Source organism: Rhinatrema bivittatum, chromosome 5 (assembly GCF_901001135.1).
Source record: "Rhinatrema bivittatum chromosome 5, aRhiBiv1.1, whole genome shotgun sequence".
Classification (NCBI taxonomy): Eukaryota; Metazoa; Chordata; class Amphibia; order Gymnophiona; family Rhinatrematidae; genus Rhinatrema; species Rhinatrema bivittatum.
This window is the reverse complement of record NC_042619.1, coordinates 81,520,012-81,545,582: the sequence shown is the minus strand read 5'-3', so window position 1 is coordinate 81,545,582 and position 25,571 is coordinate 81,520,012. Positions and strand designations below refer to the sequence as shown.

The window sequence follows — 25,571 nt, the reverse complement described above, 5'->3', positions numbered from 1 at the left end:
GGGTCCGAGGACCCGGGAGACACCGGGGGGGGGGGGGCACCCCGGGACCACCCGCACCTGGTCCCTGAGGCTCCGCGGCCGGTCCAGTGGTCAACGGCGCTGAAGAGGGATTTTTGGGGGGGGGGGGGGGGGCTTTCATCCAGCTCATGCAGGCTAGCTAGATAAGATTTGTGCATGAGGAGGACGAAATCCGCGGAAAAAGGGACCCTGGATTTGCCGGGGGGGGGGGGGGGGGGGGGGGGGGGGAGGGAAGGTCAGGACCCCCCTCCTGGGGCCAAATCGGGGGAATCAAAAAATCCGGCCCCCCAGCCCCAGGGAGCACTGAAATCGGCCCCGATGAAAAATCCAAGATGATGGCCGTTCCCGGGCTCTGCCGACCCGGGAAAGGCCTAGCCATGCCGGGAGGAGTGGAGCCCCGGGCTAAATTTGCTTGTCCTGCCGAGGAGGGACCTTCCCCACCCGGCAGGCAAGCAGTGCAGAGGCCCTGACGCGAAAAACGCGAAGAGGACAGCCCACAAGAAAGACAGGCTGTCAGCCGGGACATAGCTAAACCTCGGCTGAAGAAAAAAAAGTTGAAAAAAAGCTTGATTGACAGCCTGCACAGCAGGAGAGAGCAGGGGAAACCTGCTGCCTTCTGCTTCTCTGACTGCCGGTTCTAGCCCTACTCTGACCAGAAAAAATAAAAAAGCTGGTCAACTGCTGCAAATAAGTTAGAGGTAGGTGAGTACCTGCAACTTATTGAAAGTTTAACACTTTTAACTCCTTTTTTTTTTTTTTTTACTGACGCAGCAGCGGGTTCAAAACCCTCTCGGCAGCCAGAGGGGGAACGAGGCCCAGAGAGCGTCGGTCCCCACACCTGGAAGCGTCCACGGACTCAGGACTATGCAGGGAACCCCCTCCTGCAAAAGGGGACAAGCCCCCCTGAGCCGGGCAAGAGCTGGGAGACGGACGTCTCCCACACAAAAAACAGAAAAGCACTAAAGCGGCAGAAATTTCCTTCAGAGATCCTTTTTTTTTTTTTTTTTTTTAAAACAAGAACCAAAAGAAGTACTTGCTTGAGCCTAAAGAGAAAGAAGAGGCTGACTAGCCTACAGCAGAGAACCGAAGGGGAGATGCTGCACCTGCTGGAGACAGACGAATACTGAAGGGTAGAGGATAGGCTCTGTCCTGATATAGGGCATCCTGCAAGTTTTAGTCTGTCTCCACCTGCTGGAAAGGAGGCTCAACCCACTGTCTGGACTGATCCGGGGGGTACGTACAGGAAATAGAGATATGACAAAAAATGTAAGACTGCCACTTACTTAAAGCCAGCTAGCAGGTTAAGAATTAAATCTTGACCTTGACTGGCTATATCAGTCAAGCCCAGCATAAGTAGTTTTGCAAAAGCTGAGAGCTGAAAAACCTGGTTTTACCAAAACTAATATTTTAAAAAGTAGACTATTTACAGATCCTTTATATAGTGATTTAACAGTAATGATTACTTGTTACCTGAAACATATGCTGATTTTTTGGTTAGGTTTAGATAAAGTGCAAAGCTAGTGGTCACACTTGTGAGAGAATGTCTGTACAAGATAGCGATTCAGTGTGGTCCATGGAATATACACAGTTTTTCCTTAATTTTGGCAAAACCTCGGGAGTTAGAACAAGGGAAATGGTTCTAAGCATGCTCCAGCCAAGTACATAATGTTGAGATTACTTACCTGATAATCTCCTTTTCCTTAGTGTATGCAGATGGACTCAAAACAAGTGGGATATAGTGTGCTCGTGCTAGCAGTTGGAGACTGATCTGACGTCAGCACGGGTACATATACCCCCACAGGAAGTGCAGCAATTCAGTAATCTTCCTTGCAAAGCTTTATGGATACATGTGTGACTGACCGATCGATTACCCTGAGCCAGTGTTCTCAACCGGAAGGCGTCGACACCCGGTAGGGTGGACGCCCTATATAAGAAAAACATGGCTTACCGTGAGTCGGCGAATCCCCATGTATACCGGCAGCCGGGCGGGATGCTGAGTCCATCTGCATACACTAAGGAAAAGGAGATTATGCAGGTAAGTAATCTCAACATTTCCTAGCGTGTAGCAGATGGACTCAAAACAAGTGGGATGTACAAAAGCTACTCCCGGACTGGGCGGGAGGCCTGCACGAGGTCCGTTTAGGATTGCCCTCGCAAATGCTGTGTCCTTCCCTGGCCTGAACGTCCAGACGGTAGAATCTGGAGAAGGTATGGAGGGAGGACCACGTCGCCGCTTTACATATCTCTGCAGGCGACAGCATCCTAGTTTCTGCCCAAGAGGCTGCTTGCGCTCTGGTAGAATGAGCCTTGACCTGTAGAGGTGGTGGTTTTCCCGCCTCTACGTAGGCCGCCTTGATTAACTTCTTTGATCCAGCGGGTGATGGTGGGCCGTGAGGCCGCTTCTTCCTTGCTTCTTCCCGCTGTGAAGGACGTACTGCTTCTGACATTTCCAAGTATCTGGCCAGTATTCTGCCGATGTCGAGATGACGCAGTATCGACCTTCTTCAGACTTCTTCAAACCTTCCATGGTTGGCAAGGATATGGTTTGGTTGAGGTGAAATTGTGAGACTACTTTGGGTAAGAAAGAAGGGACTGTGCGAAGATGGATAGCCTCTGGAGTGATTCTGAGGAACGGATCACGGCAGGACAGTGCTTGTAGCTCTGAGATGCGGCGTGCTTGAACATACAGCCAGCAAGAACACCAACTTCAAGGTCAACAAACGAGAGACAGGCCTCGAAGGGATCTGAAGGCGGATCCCGCTAGAAATTCCAACATTAGGTTGAGGTTCCACAGGGGCACCGGCCACTTCAGTGGCGGGCGAATGTGTTTGACTCCTTTCAGGAAACGTGAAACGTCTGGGTGTGTGGCGACGCTGTTGCCGTCGCTCCGGGGACCGTAGCAGGATAGCGCTGCCACTTGAACTTTGATGAAACTAAGGGACAGACCCTTCTGAAGTACATCTTGCATGAAATCCAAAATGATAGGGATCTTAGCGGCATGTGGATTGGTGCCGTGAGTTTCGCACCAGGCCTTCAAATACTCTCCAGATCCTTATATATGTTAGTGATGTGGAGAACTTGCGTGCTCGGAGGAGGGTATCTATTACCGGCCCTGAGTATCCTCGTTTCTTCAAATCTAGCCCTGCTCAAGGGCCAGACCATAAGAGAGAATTGAGCTGGATCCTCGTGGAGGATGGGACCTTGCCGCAGCAGGTCCCTGTGTGGAGGCAGGGGTAGGGATTCCCTGCCAGTAGTCTTCTCATGTCTGCGTACCAGGGTCTTCTTGGCCAGTCCGGGGCCACTAGAAGAACTAGGCCTCTGTGCCGCTGAATCTTGTGTATAGCGGCACCCAGCAGGGCCATGGAGGAAAGGCATATAGCAGGATCCCCTGAGGCCATGGCTGTACCAGGGCATCGATCCCCTGGGATAGAGGATCCCGCCTGCGGCTGAAATATCTGGGTACTTGAGCGTTGGACCTGTCCGCTAGTAGGTCCATGCCCGGCGTCCCCCACCGATCCATAATCATCTGGAAAGCTGTGGGGCGACAGCTGCCATTCCCCTGGATTTAGGCTTTCTCTGCTGAGGAAGTCTGCCGTGGTGTTGTCCTTCCCGGCGGATGTGGACAGCGGAGATGTCCAGGAGATTTGCTTCCCGCCCAAGTCATCAGGGGGGCTATTTCTAGGGATACCTGTTGGCTTCTGGTTCCGCCCCGTCGGTTTGATGTATGCCACCGTGGTGGCGTTGTCTGACATCACTCTGACCGCTCTGTTGCGAAGTCTGTGGGCAAATCGTAGGCACGCTAGCCTGACTGCCCGTGCCTCTAGTCGGTTGATGTTCCACCCCGACTCTTCTCTGTTCCACCGCCCTTGGGCGGTGAGTTTCTTCGCAATGTGCTCCCCCCATCCGTTCAGGCTGGCAATCCGTAGTGAGCAGGGTCTAGGTTGGGGAGGACATTCTTGACCCCCGGCTCATGTGGCCGGGCTGCAACCACCACCGTATCTGATTCCGCACTCTGGCTGGTAGAGGTAGGTGTGTGGTGTAGTTCTGTGATAGAGATAGGAGGGCGCGTTGTAATGGTCTCATATGAGCCCGCGCCCATGGTATCACCTCCAGAGTGGATGCCATAAGGCCGAGGACCTGTAAGTAATCCCAAGCTGTGGGCCGAGTGGCGCTCAGCAGGGCTTGCAGACGATTCCGGAGCTTTGATCTTCTCTTGGAGGTCAGGCTGACCTTGTCTTCCTGGGTGTCGAATCAGACTCCTAGGTATTCCAGCAACTGAGAAGGCTGTAGGGAACTCTTGTTCAAGTTTACAACCCATCCTAGGCTTTCCAGAAGAGCTATAACACTGTTGGTTGCCTGGCGGCTCTCCTCTGGTGACTTTGCCCGGATCAGCCAATCGTCCATGTAGGGATGGACGAGGATTCCCTCCTTCCTGAGGGACGCTGCCACTACTATTATGACTTTGGTAAAGGTCCGCGGCGCGGTGGCTAACCCGAAGGATAAAGCTCGGAACTGGAAGTGCTGGTCCAGGACCTTGAAACGTAAATAGCGCTGATGATCCCGATGGATTGGGATATGCAGGTAGGCTTCCGACAGATCTAGGGATGTGAGAAACTACCCTGGCTGTACTGAATTTTTGACAGACCGCAGAGTTTCCATGCGAAAGCTGGGGACCCGTAGGTATCGGTTGACTGACTTGAGGTCCAGGACGGGCCGGAAAGTGCCCTCCTTCTTGGGCACGATGAAATAAATGGAATGATGCCCAGAATTCATCTCCCTTGCAGGCACTGGGATTATGGCCTTTAGGGACAAGAGCCTCCGCAAAGTGACTTCTAGGGCCGTCCTCTTGATGGGCGAACAAGGAGATTCCACAAACTTATCCGGCGGAAGCCGAAGAAAATCCAGGTAATACCCCTCTCGGATGATGGCGAGGACCCTCTGATCCGAGGTAATCTCTACCCACCTGCGGTAGAAGAGGGATAGCCTGCCCCCTATGGCCGCGACCCCTGGATGGGTCGGCTGATTGTCATTGTGGGGTACGGCCGGGACCCGAACCCGAGCCGGTTCCCCTCTTGTTGTGCTTAGGCCGAAAGGACTGGTTCCTGGCCTGCGAACGAGGTGCTTGGTAGCGAGTCCTGTAAGGGTTGAAGCGCTGAGAGTTTCTACCTCTGGATGGTCTGGGGAAGGGGCGCTGGTTCCTCCTTGACCGGTCTTCTGGTAGACGGGGTAATGGAGAAGCGCCCCATTTATTGGCCAGTTTCTCAAGGTCACTGCCAAACAGGCGGGATCCCTCAAAGGGCATTCTCGTGAGGCGTGTCTTGGAGGAGGAGTCGGCCGACCAATTACGTAGCCAGAGCTGTCTCCTGGCCGCCACTGAGGATGACACTCCCTTGGCTGCCGTACAGACTAGGTCGGAGGCTGCATCAGTGAGGAATGAGAAAGCTGATTCCATTTCTTCTCCCGGGGTGTTGCTCCTAGCCTGTGATAAACAGGAACGTGTCACCACGGTGCAGCAGGTCGCAATCCGTAGGGACATGGCTGCCACCCTCAAAGGCTTGTTTCAGAATGGTGTCCATGCGCCGTCATGTGTATCCTTGAGGGCCATCCCCCCTCCACCGGAATGGTGGTGTGCTTCACAATTGCGCTAACTATGGCGTCTAACCTGGGGGCACGCCAGCTTCTCCTTGGTTGCCTGGTTTAAGGGGTACATGCCAGCCAAGGCCCGACCCCCTTTGAATGAGGCCTCCGGCGTATTCCATTCCAGATCGATTAACTGTTGAGCTACTTGTAGGAGGGGAAAATGGTGAGACGTTTGGGCGCAGGCCCTCCAACAGGGGGTTCATTCTCGGTTCCTCTGGGCATCATGGCCTGGAAGAGCCAGTTCCAACATGCATTGAGAGATCAGGCCTGGGAGATCCCCTTTCAAAAAGAAGCGCCTCATGGTCAGATATGGCTCAACCCCCGAGGGAAGTTCTCCCTCCTCGGGGGACTCGTCGTCTTCTTCAGGGCAATCTGAAACCCCATAAGTTTATTTATTTATTTCATTTATTTTTTATTTTTATATACCGAAGTTCTTGTAAGATATACAAATCAATCCGGTTTACATGTAACAGAAAAACGCCAAAGGCTTAAGTAGACGCCCAAGGCTTTACATAAAACAGTTAAACAAAACAACTACATAAAACAATCATTTTATTTATTTATTTATTTATTTTATTATTTTCTATACCGGCTTTCGCGACCAGGGATCGCATCAAGCCGGTTTACATTTAACAAGTCGTGCATTGAACAGAAAACTTAAGCAACTAAACTGGTGCAGGAATTGTAGTTACAATGAACAAGGAAGTAAACAACTGGGAGAGGAGGATGAAGAAGAGATAGAATGAGTTAATAAAAAGAGAATAGAATGAATTAAATAAAAACACTTTTACAGAGAATATTTACACAATATATAAAGTTAAATACATGTCTCAATGAAGTCGTGGACTGAATGAAGATGAAGATTTAGTAGATAGAAACATAGAAACATAGAAATGACGGCAGAAGAAGACCAAATGGCCCATCCAGTCTGCCCAGCAAGCTTCACACATTTTTTCTCATACTTATCTGTTTCTCTTAGCTCTTTGGTTCTATTTCCCTTCCACCCCCCACCATTAATGTAGAGAGCAGTGATGGAGCTGCATATCCAAGTGAAATATCAAGCTTGATTAGTTAGGGGTAGTAGGGGAAGTAACCGCCGCAATAAGCAAGCTACACCCATGCTTATTTGTTTTACCCAGACTATGTTATTCAGCCCTTATTGGTTGTTTTTCTTCTCCCCTGCCGTTGAAGCAGGGAGCTATGATGGAAATGCATTGAAAGTGAAGTATCAGGCTTATTTGGTTTGGGGTAGTAACCGCCGTAACAAGCCAGCTACTCCCCGCTTTGTGAGTGCGAATCCTTTTTTCTTCTCCCCTGCTGTTGAAGCAGAGAGCTATGCTGGATATGCGTGTAGTATCAGTTTTTCTTCTCCCCTGCCGTTGAAGCAGAGAGCTATGCTGGATATGCGTGAAGTATCAGTTTTTCTTCTCCCCTGCCGTTGAAGCAGGGAGCTATGCTGGATATGCGTGAAGTATCAGTTTTTCTTCTCCCCTGCCGTTGAAGCAGGGAGCTATGCTGGATATGCGTGAAGTATCAGTTTTCTTCTCCCCTGCCGTTGAAGCAGAGCGCTATGCTGGATATGCGTGAAGTATCAGTTTTTCTTCTCCCCTGCCGTTGAAGCAGAGAGCTATGCTGGATATGGGTTGAAAGTGAAGTATCAGGCTTATTTGGTTTGGGGTAGTAACCGCCGTAACAAGCCAGCTACTCCCCGCTTTGTGAGTGCGAATCCTTTTTTCCACTTTTCCTCTTGCTGTTGTAGCTTAGAGCGATGTTGGAGTCACAGTAACAATGTGTATGTTTATTGAATAAGGGTATTATCTCCAGGCAGTAGCCGTCATTCTGGCGAGCCACCCACTCTTTATTGACGGCCTCTTGATTTTATGGATCCACAGTGTTTATCCCACGCCCCTTTGAAGTCCTTCACAGTTCTGGTCTTCACCACTTCCTCTGGAAGGGCATTCCAGGCATCCACCACCCTCTCCGTGAAGAAATACTTCCTGACATTGGTTCTGAATCTTCCTCCCTGGAGCTTCAAATTGTGACCCCTCGTTCTGCTGTTTTTTTTCCTACGGAAAAGGTTTGTCGTCGTCTTTGGATCATTAAAACCTTTCAAGTATCTGAAAGTCTGTATCATATCACCTCTGCTCCTCCTTTCCTCCAGGGTGTACATATTTAGATTCTTCAATCTCTCCTCATAAGTCATTTGATGAAGACCTTCCACCTTTTTGGTCGCCCTTCTCTGGACCGCCTCCATCTTGTCTCTGTCTCTTCGGAGATACGGTCTCCAGAACTGAACACAATACTCCAGGTGAGGTCTCACCAAGGACCTGTACAAGGGGATAATCACTTCCCTTTTCTAGATGATAGAGTGATGGTATTTGCACTGGTATTAAGGGATGATGGTAGTTTGTGATGGTGAAATTATGGGATGGAGGTAACATGAATCAGTTTGAGCTCTGATAGGCTTTTTTAAAAAGCCAGGTTTTAAGCCTTTTCCTAAAAGTTAGTAAGCACGGTTCCTGGCGAAGCTCGGATGGGATGGAGTTCCATAAACGTGGTCCTGCTGTTGATAGTGCTCTGTCTTCGAGTGATTTGTTTTGGAAGGTTTTGGCTTGTGGAACCAGTAGTGATTCTTTGTAGCATTCCCTAGTTGGTCTGGCAGTGGTGTGTTTTTTAAAGGGAATTTGTAAATTTAACGGTGCGAGTTGATGGATGACTTTGAAAATGGTGGTGATGGACTTATACATAATTCTGTAGTGAATAGGTAGCCAATGAAGGGCTTTCAGAATAGGGGTGATGTGGTCGAATCTCCTGGAATTGGTCAGAATTCTGGCAGCTGTATTCTGTACCATCTGTAAAGGTTTTGTATGAGAGGCAGGGAGACCTAGTAGAATGGAATTACAATAATCCAGCTTGGAAAAGATTATTGCTTGTAGAATTGTTCTGAAGTCCTGGGAGTGGAAAAGTGGTCTGATTCTTTTAAGGATGAATAACTTGTGAAAAGTGGGGGTCCCGGGTGGCGCGTGGCCATGCCTAGGCCTTGAGGGTCCAGGGGCCGGGTCATCTGGTATGTATGGACCCGCTCGGGGAGCAGCCTGCATTGAGACAAAGGCATGAATCCCCTTGAATAATTCCACCCAGGAGAGCGAAGCAGGATCTGGTCTGAGGGGTACCAGGTCCCTAGGGGTCCCCGGCTGCTCACTACTGCCGGCTAGGTCCGGGGTGTTCCCTGAGGAACTGGCAAGTACGCTGGGCTGTGACCAGTCCTGGCCTGGAACTCCCAGGGCCTCTTCACATTGGGCACATAGGGAGTCTGCTTCCTCGCTCTGTGTGGCTCTGAGGTTGCATGCCGAGCAGAGGCTCATGTCTGATGTTGGAGGGGCCAGCTCCGCTGATGCCTAGGCTCTCTTACGCTCCATGTGCGTCTAGGAACGGACGCTTATCAGCGGGCACCTATGAACGTGCGCTTTACATTGTGCGCCTAACAGCGTGCGCCTAACAGCGTGCGCCTAACAGCGTGCGCCTAACAAACCAGGCAGAAAAATTGCGACCTCTGTGGCGGATTTCCACCTAGGCAGACTCTGCGAATCCTCACGTCCTCGGAGACCAAGTAAAGATGTATGCCTTACCTTGTCTTCGGCGCTTCCCGGTTGCGACCCGGGCGGTCTCCGGCTGCGGGGGGAGAGGGTAAGTACCATCACCGCCGCGCTCGAGGAAGTGCATCCGCTGCCTCTGGACCGCACCCGAACTCGTCTCGCTCAGGGGTCAAGTCCACGCCGGGACTGAGGCTGCCTCTATGCCGCGCCCGAGCCCTTCTCACTCGGGGGCTAGGTCCCTGCCGCAAGCCGGCCACCGGACCGAGGCACTTACCTCCGAGGGACCACGGAAATCGCCTCGGGAAACTCAACTGGGGGAGGGACCGACTGGTATCACCGCAGGAGTGCGGGGCTCGTCTTCAGGTAGGTTTCTTCTATGAATTTAGTCGTGTAGAATTTGGAAACACACTCAGCGAGCGTGAGGGAGCTCCAAACTGCTTTGGAGCGGAAATTACTGAATTGCTGCACTTCCTGTGGGGGTATATGTACCCATGCTGACGTCAGATCGTCTCCAACTGCTAGCACGAGCACACTATATCCCACTTGTTTTGAGTCCATCTGCTACACGCTAGGAAATATACAATTTCAAGGTGGGACAGGAGAGAGACTGCTGACCAGAGCTGAAGAGAGACGGAAGACACTCAATCTCCCGTATTTTATTATAATCTGTTTTATTTGTTCCCAAGCATCCCTCACAAGCGTTTGGTTTTGAGCATATATTTTCTGAAAATATAGCTTTTTATAGTTTCTCATAAGCAGTAGTCCGTATTATTTTCTTAGCTTGTTTTGCATAATCTGGACTGCAAAGCAAATACCTCACTCCAATACCCATTACACCAGTCATGTTTAAGAATCTGAAAAATTAGCAATAATGCCTCAGTCTAGAGGTCTTTAGTAAAGTAATATTTTAAGATAAGGAGAAATTAGTTCTTACCTGATTTCCTTTCCTTGAGTCCAGTTAGACTAGGCTAGACAAATGGGTTATACCCAGCAACCAGCAGATGGATACAAGCAGGTTTGCTGACATCACCCTTTATATGCATCCATGCTGACCTAAGCCTGCCACTATTATCTGTAACAAGTTCACTATAGGAAAAACTATAAATCTGTCATCTTCATTTAATCATAAACCAGGGGACTTCCAAAAAAAGAAATAACTAGTAAGAAACAGTATTTACAATTTTTTGTGCACTCACCTACTCTATAGAAATAACACATTCCCTCCATCTCATAATCCAACTACAATTATGTTTAGCAGTGTAGGGAGGGTCCTGGACTGATCTGCCTGGACTCAAGGAAAGGAAATTATCGGTTAAGAACTAATTTTTCTCTTTCATGCAGACCAGTCCAGATGAAGGGGATGAACCCACGCTATTCCTCAAGATGGGACACTGCTCTTAACACGTCAAACAAATGAGTCATCTTCTCTGATGCTAACATTCAAAGGATAAACAATGCTTTGAAAAAGAATGCAAGGAGGACAAAGTTACTGCTCTACAAATATCCAGAGAAGGCAATGGTGAATCTGCCCATGAAGCTGCTTGAACTCTAGAGGAATGTGCTCGAATCTCCTTGGATAAGGCTTTACCTTATCACTATCCACATATACTCCTGTCTCATCCTTCCTAACTCTATTGTACCTGACAGATATCTGACCTCCTGAATGAATTTGTAACCTTGAGATATCTCAAAAGAACTCTCCTCACAGCCAAACTATGAAGCAAACTGTATTCTGCTACATTCGTATGTTCCCTAAATGAAAGCAGACAGTCTGATTCAGATGAAAGGCTGTAATCACTTTGGGCAGAAAAGAAGGCACTGTGTGAATTCCTGACTCCATCGGTTGTAATCATCAAAAAAGTTTCTCTGCAAGTCCCTGCAACTCCGATATCCTCCTTGCCAAACAAATAGCCACCAGAAAGACCACCTTCAAGTGGTTTTAGTGAAATTCCCTTTACAGGTTCAAACTAAGAACCTGACAAAAAGGCTAGCACTAAATTCAGGTCCCAAGAAGGAACTGGACTTGAACCAGCCGATGAACATACCGTCGCCCCACACATAAAATGCATCACTTCGGGATGCCAGAAGAAAGATCTACCCAAAATACAACCACAGATGCATGAAATAGCTGTGACCTGTATCTTCAAGGACTTAAAACACCATGCCCTTAGAAAGACCTTCCTGCACAAAATCCAGTACCACTGGCACTTCTGTCTAAGACTCAACTGTTCAAATACTCCAAATCTGAATATACACCATAGAAGTAGATGACTTCCTAGCCCATGAAAGACTATTTACTACCACATGAGGATGTCTTTTTTTTTTTTTTTTTTTTTTTTTTTTTTTTTAAAGATGAGCCCTCTTAAGGACCAACTTGGAATACAAAATCGAGCAGGATTTTCATGCAGGACCGGACCTTGTAAAAGGAGTTCCCTGTGATGCTGAAGTCTCAACTGTGTCCCTTGCAATAACCGCACAAGGCCCACATACCAAGGGCACCTTGGTCAGTCTGAAGCCACTACAATCACCAGAACTGGATGCCCCTAAATCCTATGAATCATTCTCCTTATAAGGGCCATGGAAGAAAACATACAGAACTGCCTCTGTCAGCAAATCCTAAACTACAGCATCAAGCCCAAATAAGCCCTCCTCTCTTAGCCTGCTGAAAAATCGTTTCACTTTTACTTTTTGAATGGACACTATCTGACCCATAAGCCAGTCTTCCCACCTGGCCTCCATTTGTCCAAAAGTTACTTGAGACAAAGACCACATCCCAGCGTTGACAACACTGCAATTATGAAAGTCCACTTGAACCTTCTCCACCCCTGCTCTACACGAGGCCACAAGCACCTTCAGATTTCTATCCACCCAAACGAGCAGCAAATCCATCTTTCGTGACACCTGGGGAATTTTTGTTTCTCCCTGATGGTTCACATGTCACTACCATAGCATTGATACTGACAGTAGAGGCTAAAGTACCAAAATTTTACAACCCAAATAAATACACCGTGGATCATGATTTTTTTGTATCATTTGATGGACACACCTCTAAAGAAATGGGGGGGGGGGGGAGCTGAAAGAAGGAAAAAAAGCAGGGAGGCGCTGAGGCAGAGGTAGGCAAGGAAAACCTAGTCTGACCTAATAGGACAATCCTAATAGGACAAGCCTGGAAGCCCCTCCTGGCTCCAGCCCTGCTCAACTGAGGGAGGGGGCACAAGGCTTTCATATCAGGAGCTAATTGTCTCTCTTTTTTTTTTTTTTTTTTTTTTTTTAACTCCTGTGTCAGAAAGACCTGGTCAGTTGAGGGAGTGAGAGAAACTGGTCTTTCACCTCAGGAGCTGCCTGCCAATTTTATTAATTCCTATTCAGTCTATAAGGCCTTAGTCCATAGCAAGGAATGCTTGTCAACCATCTCTGCTGGAGACAGAGAATACTAGGAGGCTGAGGTCAACACAGATACATATAAGGGGCGATGTTGGTGAACTTGTTGGTCTTTATCTTCATCTGCTGGTTGGTAGGCATAACCCGTTTGTATGGACTGATCTGACTGGATGAAGAGGAACCTTTAATACCTATCATTCTGTACCAAGTTACAAAACAAATTTCTCATACAAGTATGAACTAAAGTAATGAGGAGACCACACTGAAGCTGAGGGGGGGAACAAACATTTATGGCAAATATTAGTAAGACTTTTTCATTTTAGCATGTACTAAGGATTGAACAACTGGCTTCAAGAACTGGAAGAACCCAACAGTTTTTGATTCAAACCTTCTGGATGGCAAGTATATCCTGCATAGAAGATGTATGTTCATAGGAGGAATTGACCACACTATCCTAGAAACCTATATAGGGGACATGTGCAACAATCCTGCAGGCATAATTTGAGCCCATGGAAAACTCATTCAAATTGGTTTGGAACACATTTTTCACTGTGTTACAGATAGAAGACAGTAACCCTGTACTAAGGAACTGCTGTCATTTTTATGCAAATGCCAACTAAATGATTTAAAGTAACCCTCAATTTCTATTCTGTTGTCTTGACAACTAAAGTTCAAGACAAATAGAATTATCACTATCTTCAGTTAAGGAAAAACAATCCAGGACTTCCTTATCCATTTTCACTATTTAGTAACTTAATATATTTAAAACACTTAAACAAGTAATTAAACATTTATGAATACACACATTTGCACAAAAACAAGTATAAATCAGGCATCTGTTTAAATAAACAATTACAGTTGGACTCTTGGATGACAGTCTTCCCCATAAACTCTTTGAGGCTCTAAATCAAACTATAAATGAGACTATAGGAAATAAGTCATTTTTAAAAAATGGGGGACCCGTACAACAGGGAGACAAGTATTAAAACAACATATCCTATTATGATGCACAATCATTTTAACACATTCTTCCCATTGTTCAATAATAACCATCACAGCAGAGCTCCCAGAATTGCTACATTTCCAATACTGGATAGCAAAATTGCTTACCTTGTAATAGGTGTTATCCCAGGACAGCAAGATGTAGTCCTCACATATGGGTGACATCGGTAATGGAGCCCTAAGACGGAAAACTTTCTGTCAAAGTTTCTAAAAGCTTTGACTGACACTGGCACACTGAGCATGCTCAGCATGCTATGATCCCTGCGTCCACAGGGGTCTCCCTTCAGTCTCGTTTGTAGCATTATGCGTAAGCGAAAATATAAAAGAAAATAATAAAATGTATCGGACCCAACTCCGCGGGGTGGCGGGTGGGTTCTGTGAGGACTACATCCTGCTGTCCTGGGATAACACCTATTACAAGGTAAGCAATTTTGCTTTATCCCAGGACAAGCAGGATGCTAGTCCTCACATATGGGTGATTAGCAAGCTAGAGGCTGAGTCATTTTGTAGTGAAGCAACAGTGAAGAATTGTTGGTGAAAATGAGGCAGCCGAAGATCACAGCAGGTTGGATGTAGAAGGAGTTGGGAATATATTGGAAACAAGTTCTGTAAGACAGATTGTCTAAAGATCGAATCTTGTCGTTTTTCTTTGCCCTAGCAATAAAGAGCTGCAAAGGTGTGAAGGAAACTCCATGTTGCAGCTTTATATATGGTAATAATGGGCACTGAACGATAGTGTACTACTGATTTAGACATCGCCGTTACTACGTGTGCTGTTATTCACCCTTGGAGAGGAACGTTTGCTTTTTCATAACAGAATTCGATACAGACTGTTAGTCGGTCGGAGAGAGTCCGCCTTACTACCGCGACTCTTGGTTCATTTTATGTGAAAAGAAACAAAGAGTTGGTTGGACGTCCTATGGACTGCCGTGCGGTTCAGGGAAAAAGCTAGTGCACGTTGTCAGTCTAAGGTGTATAAGACTCTCTCTCCTTGGCTAGAGAGAGAGGTCTTGAAAAGAAAGCAGGCAAGACTATTGACTGAGTAAGTGAAAATCTGTTACTACTTTTGGTAGGAATTTGGGGTGAGTGCAAAGGACTACTGTGTCGTGCAGGAACCTTATGTAGGGTGAGTATGTGACAAGAGGTTGCAACTCACTGACCCTCGTAGCCGATGGAATGGCTACTAGAAATACTTGTTAGGAAAGAAATTTCTTGTCGCAGGAATGTATCACACTAGATCCCATTTAATGAGCAGTGGTCGAATGGGGGGCTTAAGGTGAAGGAAGCCTCTCATAAACCGACATACTAGAGGTCACACTGTTATTGGCGTATCCCATATTTCCCGTGATATGCCGCTAAGGCATTTAGGTGTACTCTTACAGAGGATGTCTGGAGAACAGAATCCGAAAGGTGATATAAGTAATCTAGTACAGAAGGAGTGGGGCAAGAAAAAAGGTGAAAACCTGTTTGTGTGCACCACTTGGTAAATCTAGTCCACTAAAAGTGGTAAGGTTTACGTGTGGAAGGCTTTCATGAAGCTACGAGAACTTTAGAGACTTGTGTTGAAAGATTAAGTGGTTGCAGAATTTCAACATTCAAGCTGTCAGGGCAAGAGTTGTAAGGCTGGGATGACGCAACTTGTCCTGATTCCGAGTTACGAGAGTGGGCGCTGTGCCCAGGCGAATTGGTCTCTGATCGAGAGGTCGAGGAATATAGGAAACCATACTTGTCGAAGCCCATATAGGGCTAAGAGGACTATTGTTCCTCTGTCCTGTTGTAGGTTCACGAGAGGTTTGGCTATGAAGTATGGGAAGCATACTGGTCTCGGGCAGGACGAGGGCCTGAGGAACAGTGAACTCCGTCCCGGCTCAGCATAAGAGTGTTGGTTATGAGAGGTAGCGGAAGAGGCACATTTAGGAGGCCCTTGATGGAAGAAAGGCGTAAATGTGAATGCAGTGAAACCATGTGTAGGTAGTAGAATCTGTGCACCGTCTGGTTCGATTCGGAAGCAGAGGGCAAGTGCGGTTGACCTCCACTCTAGAAGATTTCTCTTGCTACACATGTCCAAGATCATTCGAGAGGATGGACCTATCTGGAGAAGGTCTGCTAGTGCGTTCAGTAAGTGTCTGAGAACAGTGCCCGAGGATGCATAAGTGAGCAAGGGCTAAGGATAAAGCTGTGCAGCTTCATTGCAGAGCAGCTAGGATGTTGCGTATGCTTGTATGTTGGAAAGCACATTGTCCCAATGCTGTCTGTCTGTATGCATAAAGAATTGTTGCAGAGGCAGTATTAGAAGGCATAAGGGTATAACTCATGGTACAAGATCCAGGAAGTTTATGCGTAACTGCTTGGAGCGGAATAGACACATATTGGGTTGAGAAGATTTGTGGTCAAACTTTCAACTTGAAGTAAATGCGAGCATGAGCAGGAAATAGACTAGGTTATGCAGCTGTCCATGCAAGGAAAGCGTGAATGATGTTGGACTCCGTAGAGAAACAGCATTCACCGATATTGAGTCAAAGAAATACCTCAGTTGCGAAGCTGGTGCCCCCGGCAGAGCTTGGAATTGTAGATCGTTGACTCACCATGAGGCACATAGGAAGAATAGAGATAATGTACTTACTGTGTTTTGGAAATATGGTAAGGAGAGATACCATTTTACCTGTGCCTTCTGAAGAAAGTTGGTATTTCTGAGGTCCAAGATGGGTGGAGAGTAACTACTTTCTGTTGAAAGAAAGAAATGTAATTAAAACTCCCCAACCCCCGTCTTCCCCCCTCTGCGCTTTGAAGCGTGTAGGGGAGTGTACCGGGAGACTGCTCTGATATCCGGCTAGTTGGAAAACCGGGAGGTGTCCAACTGGAGGGGTTGATGTAATGTGGATATCAGGTATCCTCCCACGGGAGTGAGAGCGGTAAAGTCTTACCCGCATTTCTAAGTGCTGTACAAGGAGACATCGAGACCCATATCAGGCTTCGAGGTGGACTTGTAGTTGAGGCAGCATGTGCTGGATCTCGTGTTTAGCAGAACAGTAAATGCACCTGGAACTTTGGTACTGAAACAGGAACCAAAAGCTAGAGCATTAATCAGTGCAGAGCCATGTTGCTGAAAAAGGGAGGAAGCCCTGAAGCAAACCCAAAGAAAAGAAAGAGAGGTTCTCCTGGTATTGTGGCTGACATAGCTGGCATAGCAATATGTGACACTAATACAATTCTTGGAAAGTACATGACCTAGAACTTTTCTAAGCATGTGGCTAGAATTAGAGAACACATTTCAATGGGAATGCCGCAGAAGCGGGTACTTACCATCCGACGTGAACCACCGAAGGATGAGCTGGTGAAGATTGCTGGCTTCGTGGATTTCCGGAGTCCTCTCGGAGTAGCCTGTGGACGTTAACGTCCGTCTCAACTCTGACACCTGGTATGGTGGCGCAGGTATAAAGGAGACAAGGCTGGGCGTAGCTGGCGCTTAGACCGTAATGAGCGGAGGGCCAGAACCCTGCACCGATGTCGGTGGGGTACGCCTGGGAACAGGGAGCCAATTGAACTCATGAAGTCAACCATTGTCGCAGCGGCTCGATGTCTCTTGACGCCAGTGCAGAATTCTGCAAACCTCGATCCGGTGTGCCGTTGGCAGTGGTGATGTTGCTCGGCCCCAACATCGTCCAGCATCGAGAAGAATAGCCGCAATGCGTTGAATGGCGTCGGTGGCAGACGGTCACCGTGTTGGTGATGATGCATGCCACAGTGCTCGACCTGGTCATTCCACAGCGGCAAGATGTAAGCCCTCGCTGTCCTGGATGGCGATCGATGATGGCTGTCAGCATGCCTGCTCTGCTCCTGATATGGGCTTTAATAAGGACCCAAAGCATGGAGCACTGTGTTCAGGGGAGGGCATTGTGTGGCGGTGTTATGTCGACATTGACGGTAATCAAAAAACATTGCTGTTTCGGAAAAATGATATGGGCATTGACGGAGTCAATGACCGCATCAATAAAACATAGAAGATGCCGATGGGAATGACGTGGGTGTTGAGATCATCGATGTATGGAAGCGGGCACCGACAAAATCTGCAGTATGGCCACGGGCATCGACGGCATTGATTGGATCGACTCGGGCAACAATGACTCCCATGGCATTCATGCCATGGATATGAGCACCAATGGAATCAATGTTGACATGGCTGCCATGCATGGAAAAGGCACTGGCATGGCTGCCATGCAGGGAGATGGCACTGGCATGGCTGCCATGCAGGGAATTGGCATTGGCATCGATGCCATGCCTGGAAAACAGCCTGGCATCGATGGAAAACAGCCTGGCATCGATGCCATGCCTGGAATCAGCCTGGCATCGATGGAAGACAGCCCGGCATCGATACCATGCCTGGAATCAGCCTGGCATAGATGGAAAACAGCCCGGCATCGATGCCATGCCTGGAATCAGCCTGGCATCGATGGAAAACAGCCCGGCACCGATGCCATGCCTGGAAACAGCCTGGCATCGATGGAAAAATAGCCTGGCACCGATGCCATGCCTGGAATCAGCCTGGCATCGATGGAAAACAGCCTGGCACCGATGCCATGCCAGGAAAGCAGCCTGGCATCGATGGAAACACCCTGGCACCGATGCCATGCCTGGAAACAGTCTGGCATCGATGGAAAACAGCCTGGCACCGATGCCATGCCTAAAAAACAGCCTGGCATCGATGGAAAACAGCCTGGCACAGATGCCATGCCTGAAAAACAGCCTGGCATCGATGGAAAATAGCCTGGTATCGATGGAAAATCTGACATCCATAATAGAAGGATGGCATCGATAGAACTGACCCCCAACAGCGATGGAGTGCCCCGGGTAGCGGTGGCATTGACCCGATTATGGATGGAAGAGACGATACAAGTGTTCGTCGATGGCATCCATTCTGGCAACGCTAGCACTGATAAAGCTAAGGAAATAAATCAGTGCCATGTATAAACATAGATGGCACTGATAGAATGATGTAGGTAGGATGGCATCAGGGTACCGCAGGGGGAGGGGTACCTGTGGCATCTGAAACCACAGGATGGCCTGAAGGGGGTACAGATGGTAGCGATGGGGTATTACTGCGCGAAGGTACTGAGGAAGTAAAGGACCTGAATCTACAGAGGCCCTGGCGGCACCGGTAATCGTGGAAGTCCCTGTTCCACTAGTGCTAATAGCCAAGCAGAGTGTCACAGAGGGACACTGCAGGCTATGTGTGACTAACTGAAAAATAGGGAGAGGGAAGGCCGCAGTCGGTTGGGAGCCAGAAAGGTGACAGGAACCGATCGAAAAAATATGGCATAGTACTCACCGAACGTCGAATTAAACCAACGCGGAGGGAGACCCGTGCAGGGAAAGGTGTTTGTGAAGTAAAAATGTAAATCTTTTATGAGGAAAAAAGTGTTAGAATTTCTCACAGAGCTCCAACTGCTATGCTTACAGCAGAGCGGAAAAAAGAAGACTGAAGGGAGACCCCTGTGGACGCAGGGATCATAGCATGCTCAGTGCACTCAGTGTGCCAGTGTCAGTCAAAGCTTTTAGAAACTTTGACAGAAAGTTTTCCGTCTTAGGGCTCCATTACCGATGTCACCCATATGTGAGGACTAGCATCCTGCTTGTCCTGGGATAATAAATTTACTAGTCCACTGCAAGTTTGTATACAATAATCAAATAGAAAATGAAGGCAAGTAAATTAAACTAATGCAGACTATATTAATCCCTTTGTAATTTTGTCCTTGTTGCATAAACTTCAGATAGTCCATTCATAAAGAGGAGCAGACTTTCATACATAGAGCTGAAAAATTACGCTTGTCTAATGAAAAGAACACATTACTGGGAAAGATGGCAGCAAATAAGTTGCCATATAAACAGAAGGGAGGTTATATAAAACAAACCAATTGTGCAGAATCTTAACAGTAACACAAAGAATAATAATCAACCTCCTACTGATGACGAGACAAATCTAATAGCACCTCCAGCCTCAGCAAAATACACTTATGCTTAGAGCTTGATTTACTAAGTTTCCCCATAGTCAAAGAATGGAAGAAAATCCTCATTAAATCAGGCCCATAGCGTCCAATAAGGAGATATACTAAATATTATTCTACAACTATACAATGCCCCTTCAAATTAGATTGTACAGTACCAATGATTCTTCCTACAAATTTACTGTCTTCAATAGGTTACTTACCTCCTGAATGCCAAGACACAAGTAATAGATGCTATCAGGTGCATAGGTCTCGCCATTTGGTCTTCGAATTTCATTGACAAAATCTGTTAATGCATAGTTTAGTTCAGCTGTAGTGTGCAACAGCAGATCATCTTTTAATTTCACTGATTTTGCTGAAAATAAAAGGCAGTTACATTAAAAAAAAATACTATACTACCACTTTTCTGTTGGTTTTTGACAATCTAATCAATAGATTAAAGCAGCAAACATTTAAAAAAGACCAAAATATACTTCAATGCCTTCATTTCAGTTTAAAAGAAATTAAATTAAAACAAAATGTTCTTGTTAATTGGCTGAATGAATAAGATTAGAGAGAGGATACTTACTAGATTTCATTTCAACTACCACCGACTCATCCTTCTCCAGTTTTCTGGTTCTGACCCAGTGTTTCCATGCATTTACACCATATGTATACTTGAAAGGGAAAGGGCATTCTGAATTGTCAGAGCTGTCATCATGAGATGGGGACTCTGAAACTGCCTTTCTTTTGGTTCCCTGTCATTAAAGACAAAATAATTCATATTTCTTATAAAATTAAACATTTCTGTCAACAAATTGGTAGCAAAAACAAAGAGGCACTTTGTGAAAGAAGAAGTTGGTTAAGTCCTAATCTTTTGCTTAAGGTATCTAAGTACAGGCAGGGGAAGATTGTGTGAGGGTTAGCACAGAGCTGGAATAGAAAAACTAACAAGAAGCCTAGTCCATTAAGTTAAGAATGATCAGCCTAATCCCTTGCATTGTGCTAGTATACAAAAAGACTTCTGGATGACATGAACAAAGTTAAACTTTACCACAGAAAAGCAGAGTTGCTTTCCTGTAACCGGTGTTCTCCCAGGACAGCAAGATGTTAGTCCTCACATATGGGTGACATCATTGGATGGAGCCCTATCACGGAACACTTGTCAAAGTTTCTAGAACTTTGACTGGGACACTGAGCATGCCCAGCATGCCACTAACCCTGCATCCAGCAGGGGTCCCCCTTCAGTCTCATTTGTAGCAAAAAGTATGAGCAAAAAATAAAATAATAAAACATAAGCGAACCCAACTCCGTGGGGTGGTGGGCGGGTTTCGTGAGGACCAACATCCTGCTGTCCTGGGAGAACACCTGTTATAGGTAAGCAACTCTGCTTTCTCCCAGGACAAGCAGGATGGTAGTCCTCACATATGGGCGAATAGCGAGCTACAAGATGCCCGAATAGAGTGAACCAAAAGCATTCAACAACGTGCAACAGGCACAACAGGGGTGCTGTTGAGTATGAGGGCAGCCTGAATTTCACAGTGGGTCGCTGGTAGGAAGTTGGGTTATTAAACTGGAAACAAATTACGTAGTACAGACTGGCCAAAGATGGAATCTTACCTGCCAGCCTTGTCGAGATAATAATGAGCTGCAAAGGTGTGGAGAGAGCTCCATATGGCAGCTCTACAGATGTCAGCAATATGTAAGGAACAGAGGTGCGCCACTGATGTTGCCATGGCTTTGATCGAATGCGCTTTCACGCAACTCTGTAGCGGTAGGCCTGCTTGCTGGTAGCAGAAGGTAATACAGTCTGCCAGCCAGGTGGACAGGGTCTGTTTGACCACCGGAACTCCCAGTTTGGTTTTATCAAAGGAGAGAAAAAGTTGGGTGGACTTTCTATGGGCTGTAGTGCGGTCCAAATAAAAGGCTAGAGCATGTTTACAGTCCAAGGAATGCAGTGCCCGCTCACCTGGGTGTGAGTGAGGCTTTGGAAAAAAGGTAGGTGACCAAAATGATAAAGGGAATGGAACAGCTCCCCTATGAGGAAAGACTAAGAGGTTAGGACTTTTCAGCCTGGAGAAGAGACGGCTGAGGGGACTATGATAGAGGTGTTTAAAATCATGAGAGGTCTAGAACGAGTAAATGTGAATCAGTTATTTACTCTTTCAGATAATAGAAAGACTAGGGGGCACTCCTTGAAGTTAGCATGTGGCTCATTTAAAACTGCTCGGAGAAAGTTCTTTTTCACTCAACACACAATTAAACTCTGGAATTTGTTGCCAGAGGATGTGGTTAGTGCAGTTAGTGTAGCTGTGTTTAAAAAAGGATTGGATGACTGCGGAAGTGAAATTTGAAATAAAATCTCTAAAAAATGGCAAATCGCCGGGGATAGATGGTTTTCCGGAGGAATATTACAAAACCCTCTCGGAATCCTTGGCACCTCATCTTGTAGACTTCTTTAATTATATACGTGACGGCGGTGCCCTTTATGCTCAATCCAATACCGCTGGCATAACGGTATTGCCAAAGCCAGGCAGAGACCCCACATTATGCGGCTCTTCTCGGCCGATTTCCTTAATAAATCAAGACCTAAAAATCCTAGCTAGAATACTGGCCTTGAGGTTTAATAAATACTTACTGCATCTAGTACACTCAGATCAAGTAGGATTTGTGCCCCCTCGGATGGCGGCCGACAATGTGAGGAAAATCTTAGATTTGGTGTGGTGGGCAAAGAGGAAGAATATTCCTTCAGTACTGTTATCCGTAGTCGCAGAGAAGGCCTTCAACATGGTCCATTGGCCTTTTCTCTTCCAGGCGTAAGCCAGGATGAACTTCGGGCTATCATTTTTGCATTGGATTCTCCAATTATATAACGATCCGCAAGCCGCAGTTAAAGTCAACGGCAGCCATGGAGATAGTTTTGCCATTGGGAGAGTCACTCGGCAGGGATGCCCACTGTCGCCATTATTTGCCATTTTTCTGGAGCCATTTGCAACTAGAGTCAGAAAGGCCGAAGGCATTTTGGGAATCACCTTAAAGGATAGTAACTTTAAGCTCTCATTATTTGCAGACGATATTATGTTTACTCTATCGCAACCCATCAGCTCACTAGTAGAGGTAGAAGCTGAATTAAATAGGTTTAGTAGTGTTTCTGGTTTCAAAGTAAATTTGGAAAAATCTGAACTACTAAATATTAATTTACCACAGAGTGAAGTCCACCAAATAGCAAGAACATTCCCTTTCAGGTGGGCTAAAAAAGCATTAAAATATCTGGGAGTCCATATTAACACCAACCTAGATGACCTTCACGCTCTTAATTATACACCACTCTTTAAAGACATTGATAGAGATCTGGATAAGTGGCATAAGGGGCCCTTCACATGGCTATTTAACGGCTTTTATATACCGACGAATGTTGGGAACATCTCATCGGTCTACATAGAACAAAATTAGCAACAGGCTATACAGGTAACACAACTAAAGAGGAACAAAATTATCAACAGGCTTTACAGGGAACATAAACTTAGTAGAGTGAAAAATTAGTAAACATTGAGTAAACATATATTCACAAAATTGTATGGAGGATACAAAGAACATGCTATATACAAGTAATGTACAGGAGTTAGCTTGCAAGGGAGTTGAGATAAGAGTACGTTGAGATAGTTGCGATGCAGTGCATTGCCAGGGGCTACTGTGGATAGCCTGATAAGATGTGAAATTGTGGTGAGGTAATGGTAAAGATAAAGTAAATGATGCTGAGACGAATGCAATGGAAAAGATATAATGACAGGGTCTGGGGAGGAGGAGATAAAGGTGGGGAGGAGGAGATAAAGGTAGGGAGTTATGCAGAAAGCTAGGGCAGGGGGAAACTGGGGTAGCAGTAGAGAGCGCGGTCAGTTTGGTGTAGGAATGCTGGGGAGACTGGGGTAGCAGTAGAGTGAGCGGTCGGTTAGGTGTAAGAATGCTTGAAGAGCCAAGTCTTAAGGTTTTGCCTGAATATTTTTGGGCAAGTTTCTTGGCGGAGTGAGGCTGGTAGTTTGCTCCAGAGGTAAGGCCCTGCTAGGGAGAGGGCCCTTCGTTTGTGGAGCAAAGCTTAGTCAGCTTGAGTGAGGGGGTATGCAGTGTGGCCAGGTACTGTTTTCTAGTGGGTCTATTATTGTTGTGAAAAGTGAAATGCTCTTTAAACCAGTGCATGTTTTGGTTGTGAAGGGATTTGTGTATTAGAGTGAGAGCTTTGAAGGTAATTCTAGATGCTACGGGTAACCAATGCAGATGTTTGAGTACAGGGGTTATGTGTTGGTGAGTATATGGGCTGCTGCATTTTGGAGGATTTGAAGTGGTTGGATGGTGCTTTTAGGTAAGCCCAGCAGCATGGAGTTACAGTAATCTATTTTCAATAGGATGAGGGCTTGTAATATGGTACGAAAATCATTGAGATGTAACAGAGGTTTGAGTTTTTTCAGCGTGTGCAGTTTGAAGAAGCAGTTTTTCAGAGTATTATTGATAAATTTTTTGCAGTTAAGATGATTGTCAAGGGAGACGCAGAGCCTGGTTGACAGTATCAAATGCAGCGGATATATCAAGAAGAATTAGGATGTGTGAGAGACCTTTAGCAAGGTCTTTTAGGATGTGGTCGGAGAGTGAAATGAGCAAGGTCTCAGTACTATGGTATTTGTGAAAACCATATTGTGAAGGAGGTATGATGTTATGTTTGTCCATATAGTCTGAGAGCTGTCTGTTTATTGCTTTCTCAAGGATTTTTGTGATCAGTGGCAGGTTGGAGATAGGTCGGAAGTTGGAAAGATCAGAGGGGTCCATGGAGGGTTTCTTTAAGATGGGTTTTACAATGGCATGTTTAAGGTTTTTGGGAATACTGCCAAGTACAATGGATTTATGATGTTCGAGATGGGTTTAGCAATAATCCCGGGGATGGAGAGGAGATTTTTTGTGGGGATGGTGTCTGATGGGTGCGTAGAGGGTCTGATTTTTTTTTTTATGATAGTTTCGATTTCCAATGATGAGGTGGTGTCAAAGGAAGAGAGTCTAGCAGTAGTTTGGTACTGTAGGGTTTCAGTGGATGTTTGTATAGAGGAGCAGCGCGACATGATATTGCTTATTTTATTGTGGAAGAAGGCTAGGTTTTCACATTTAGCCTGGTTGTCTATGTCAGGTACGGAAGGCGTGTAGGATTTTGTTAAGTTTCTTACTAATTCGAATAGGGCTCTTAGATTGAATTGCAAGTGGTGGATGCGTTGAGAGTAGAAATCTCTTTTAGTATTATCGATAGCTACTCGGTAAGTGTGAAGGTAGGATTTAAATTTATTCAATTGTGCAGGGGTGGGGTTTTTGCGCCACGTTCTTTCGAGCTTTCTAAGATTGTGTTTCATCTTTTTTAACTCTGGTATATACCAGGGCTGTTTGAGTCTATGAGATGTGTCAATTTCACGTTCTTGTATAGGGCAGATCTTATTGGCAATCACGCTGGTGATATGGTTCCAGGAGGTGAGTGCCGTATAAGCATCTGTAAGGTCGAGGGTGTTGATGTCCATGGTTATGGCTGTTATTAATTCTTCTTGATTGCAAGTACGTCTAAAGTGTATGAATTTTTTGCCTTGAATGGGAGTGGCGGTATTAATCACCGAACATGTTGTGTCAATGCAATAGTGGTCGGACCAGGGGATAGGTGTGCATGAAGGGGGGATAGTATGGATTTGGGAATTGGTGAATAGGAGATCGAGCGTGTGGCCTGCTTTGTGTGTATGTTGTGAGATAGTTTGTGTGAAGCCGAGAGCATCTAAGGCAGTGAGCAGTGAGTCACAGGACGACGAGATGGGGATGGCATCAACATGGAGGTTGAAATCCCCAAGGATGATTGCTGGAGCATGTATGTTTACGTTTTTGGATATGTATTCTATCAAGAGGGAGGAGTTAGCCTCTAGGAGTCCTGGTGGGG

General features: G+C 46.4%; 1 protein-coding gene across 1 annotated transcript in view; it reads right to left on the bottom strand.

Moving 5' to 3' along the window:
- The window catches only part of ZMYM2 (zinc finger MYM-type containing 2), a 581,711-nt gene that overhangs the window by 108,920 nt on the left and 447,220 nt on the right, over positions 1-25,571 (bottom strand). The window contains exons 20-21 of the mRNA XM_029602506.1: positions 20,208-20,376; positions 19,843-19,994 (exon numbers count right to left, since the gene is read on the bottom strand). Coding sequence (XP_029458366.1) covers positions 19,843-19,994; positions 20,208-20,376 — 321 coding nt within the window. The remainder of the gene's footprint in view (positions 1-19,842; positions 19,995-20,207; positions 20,377-25,571) is intronic.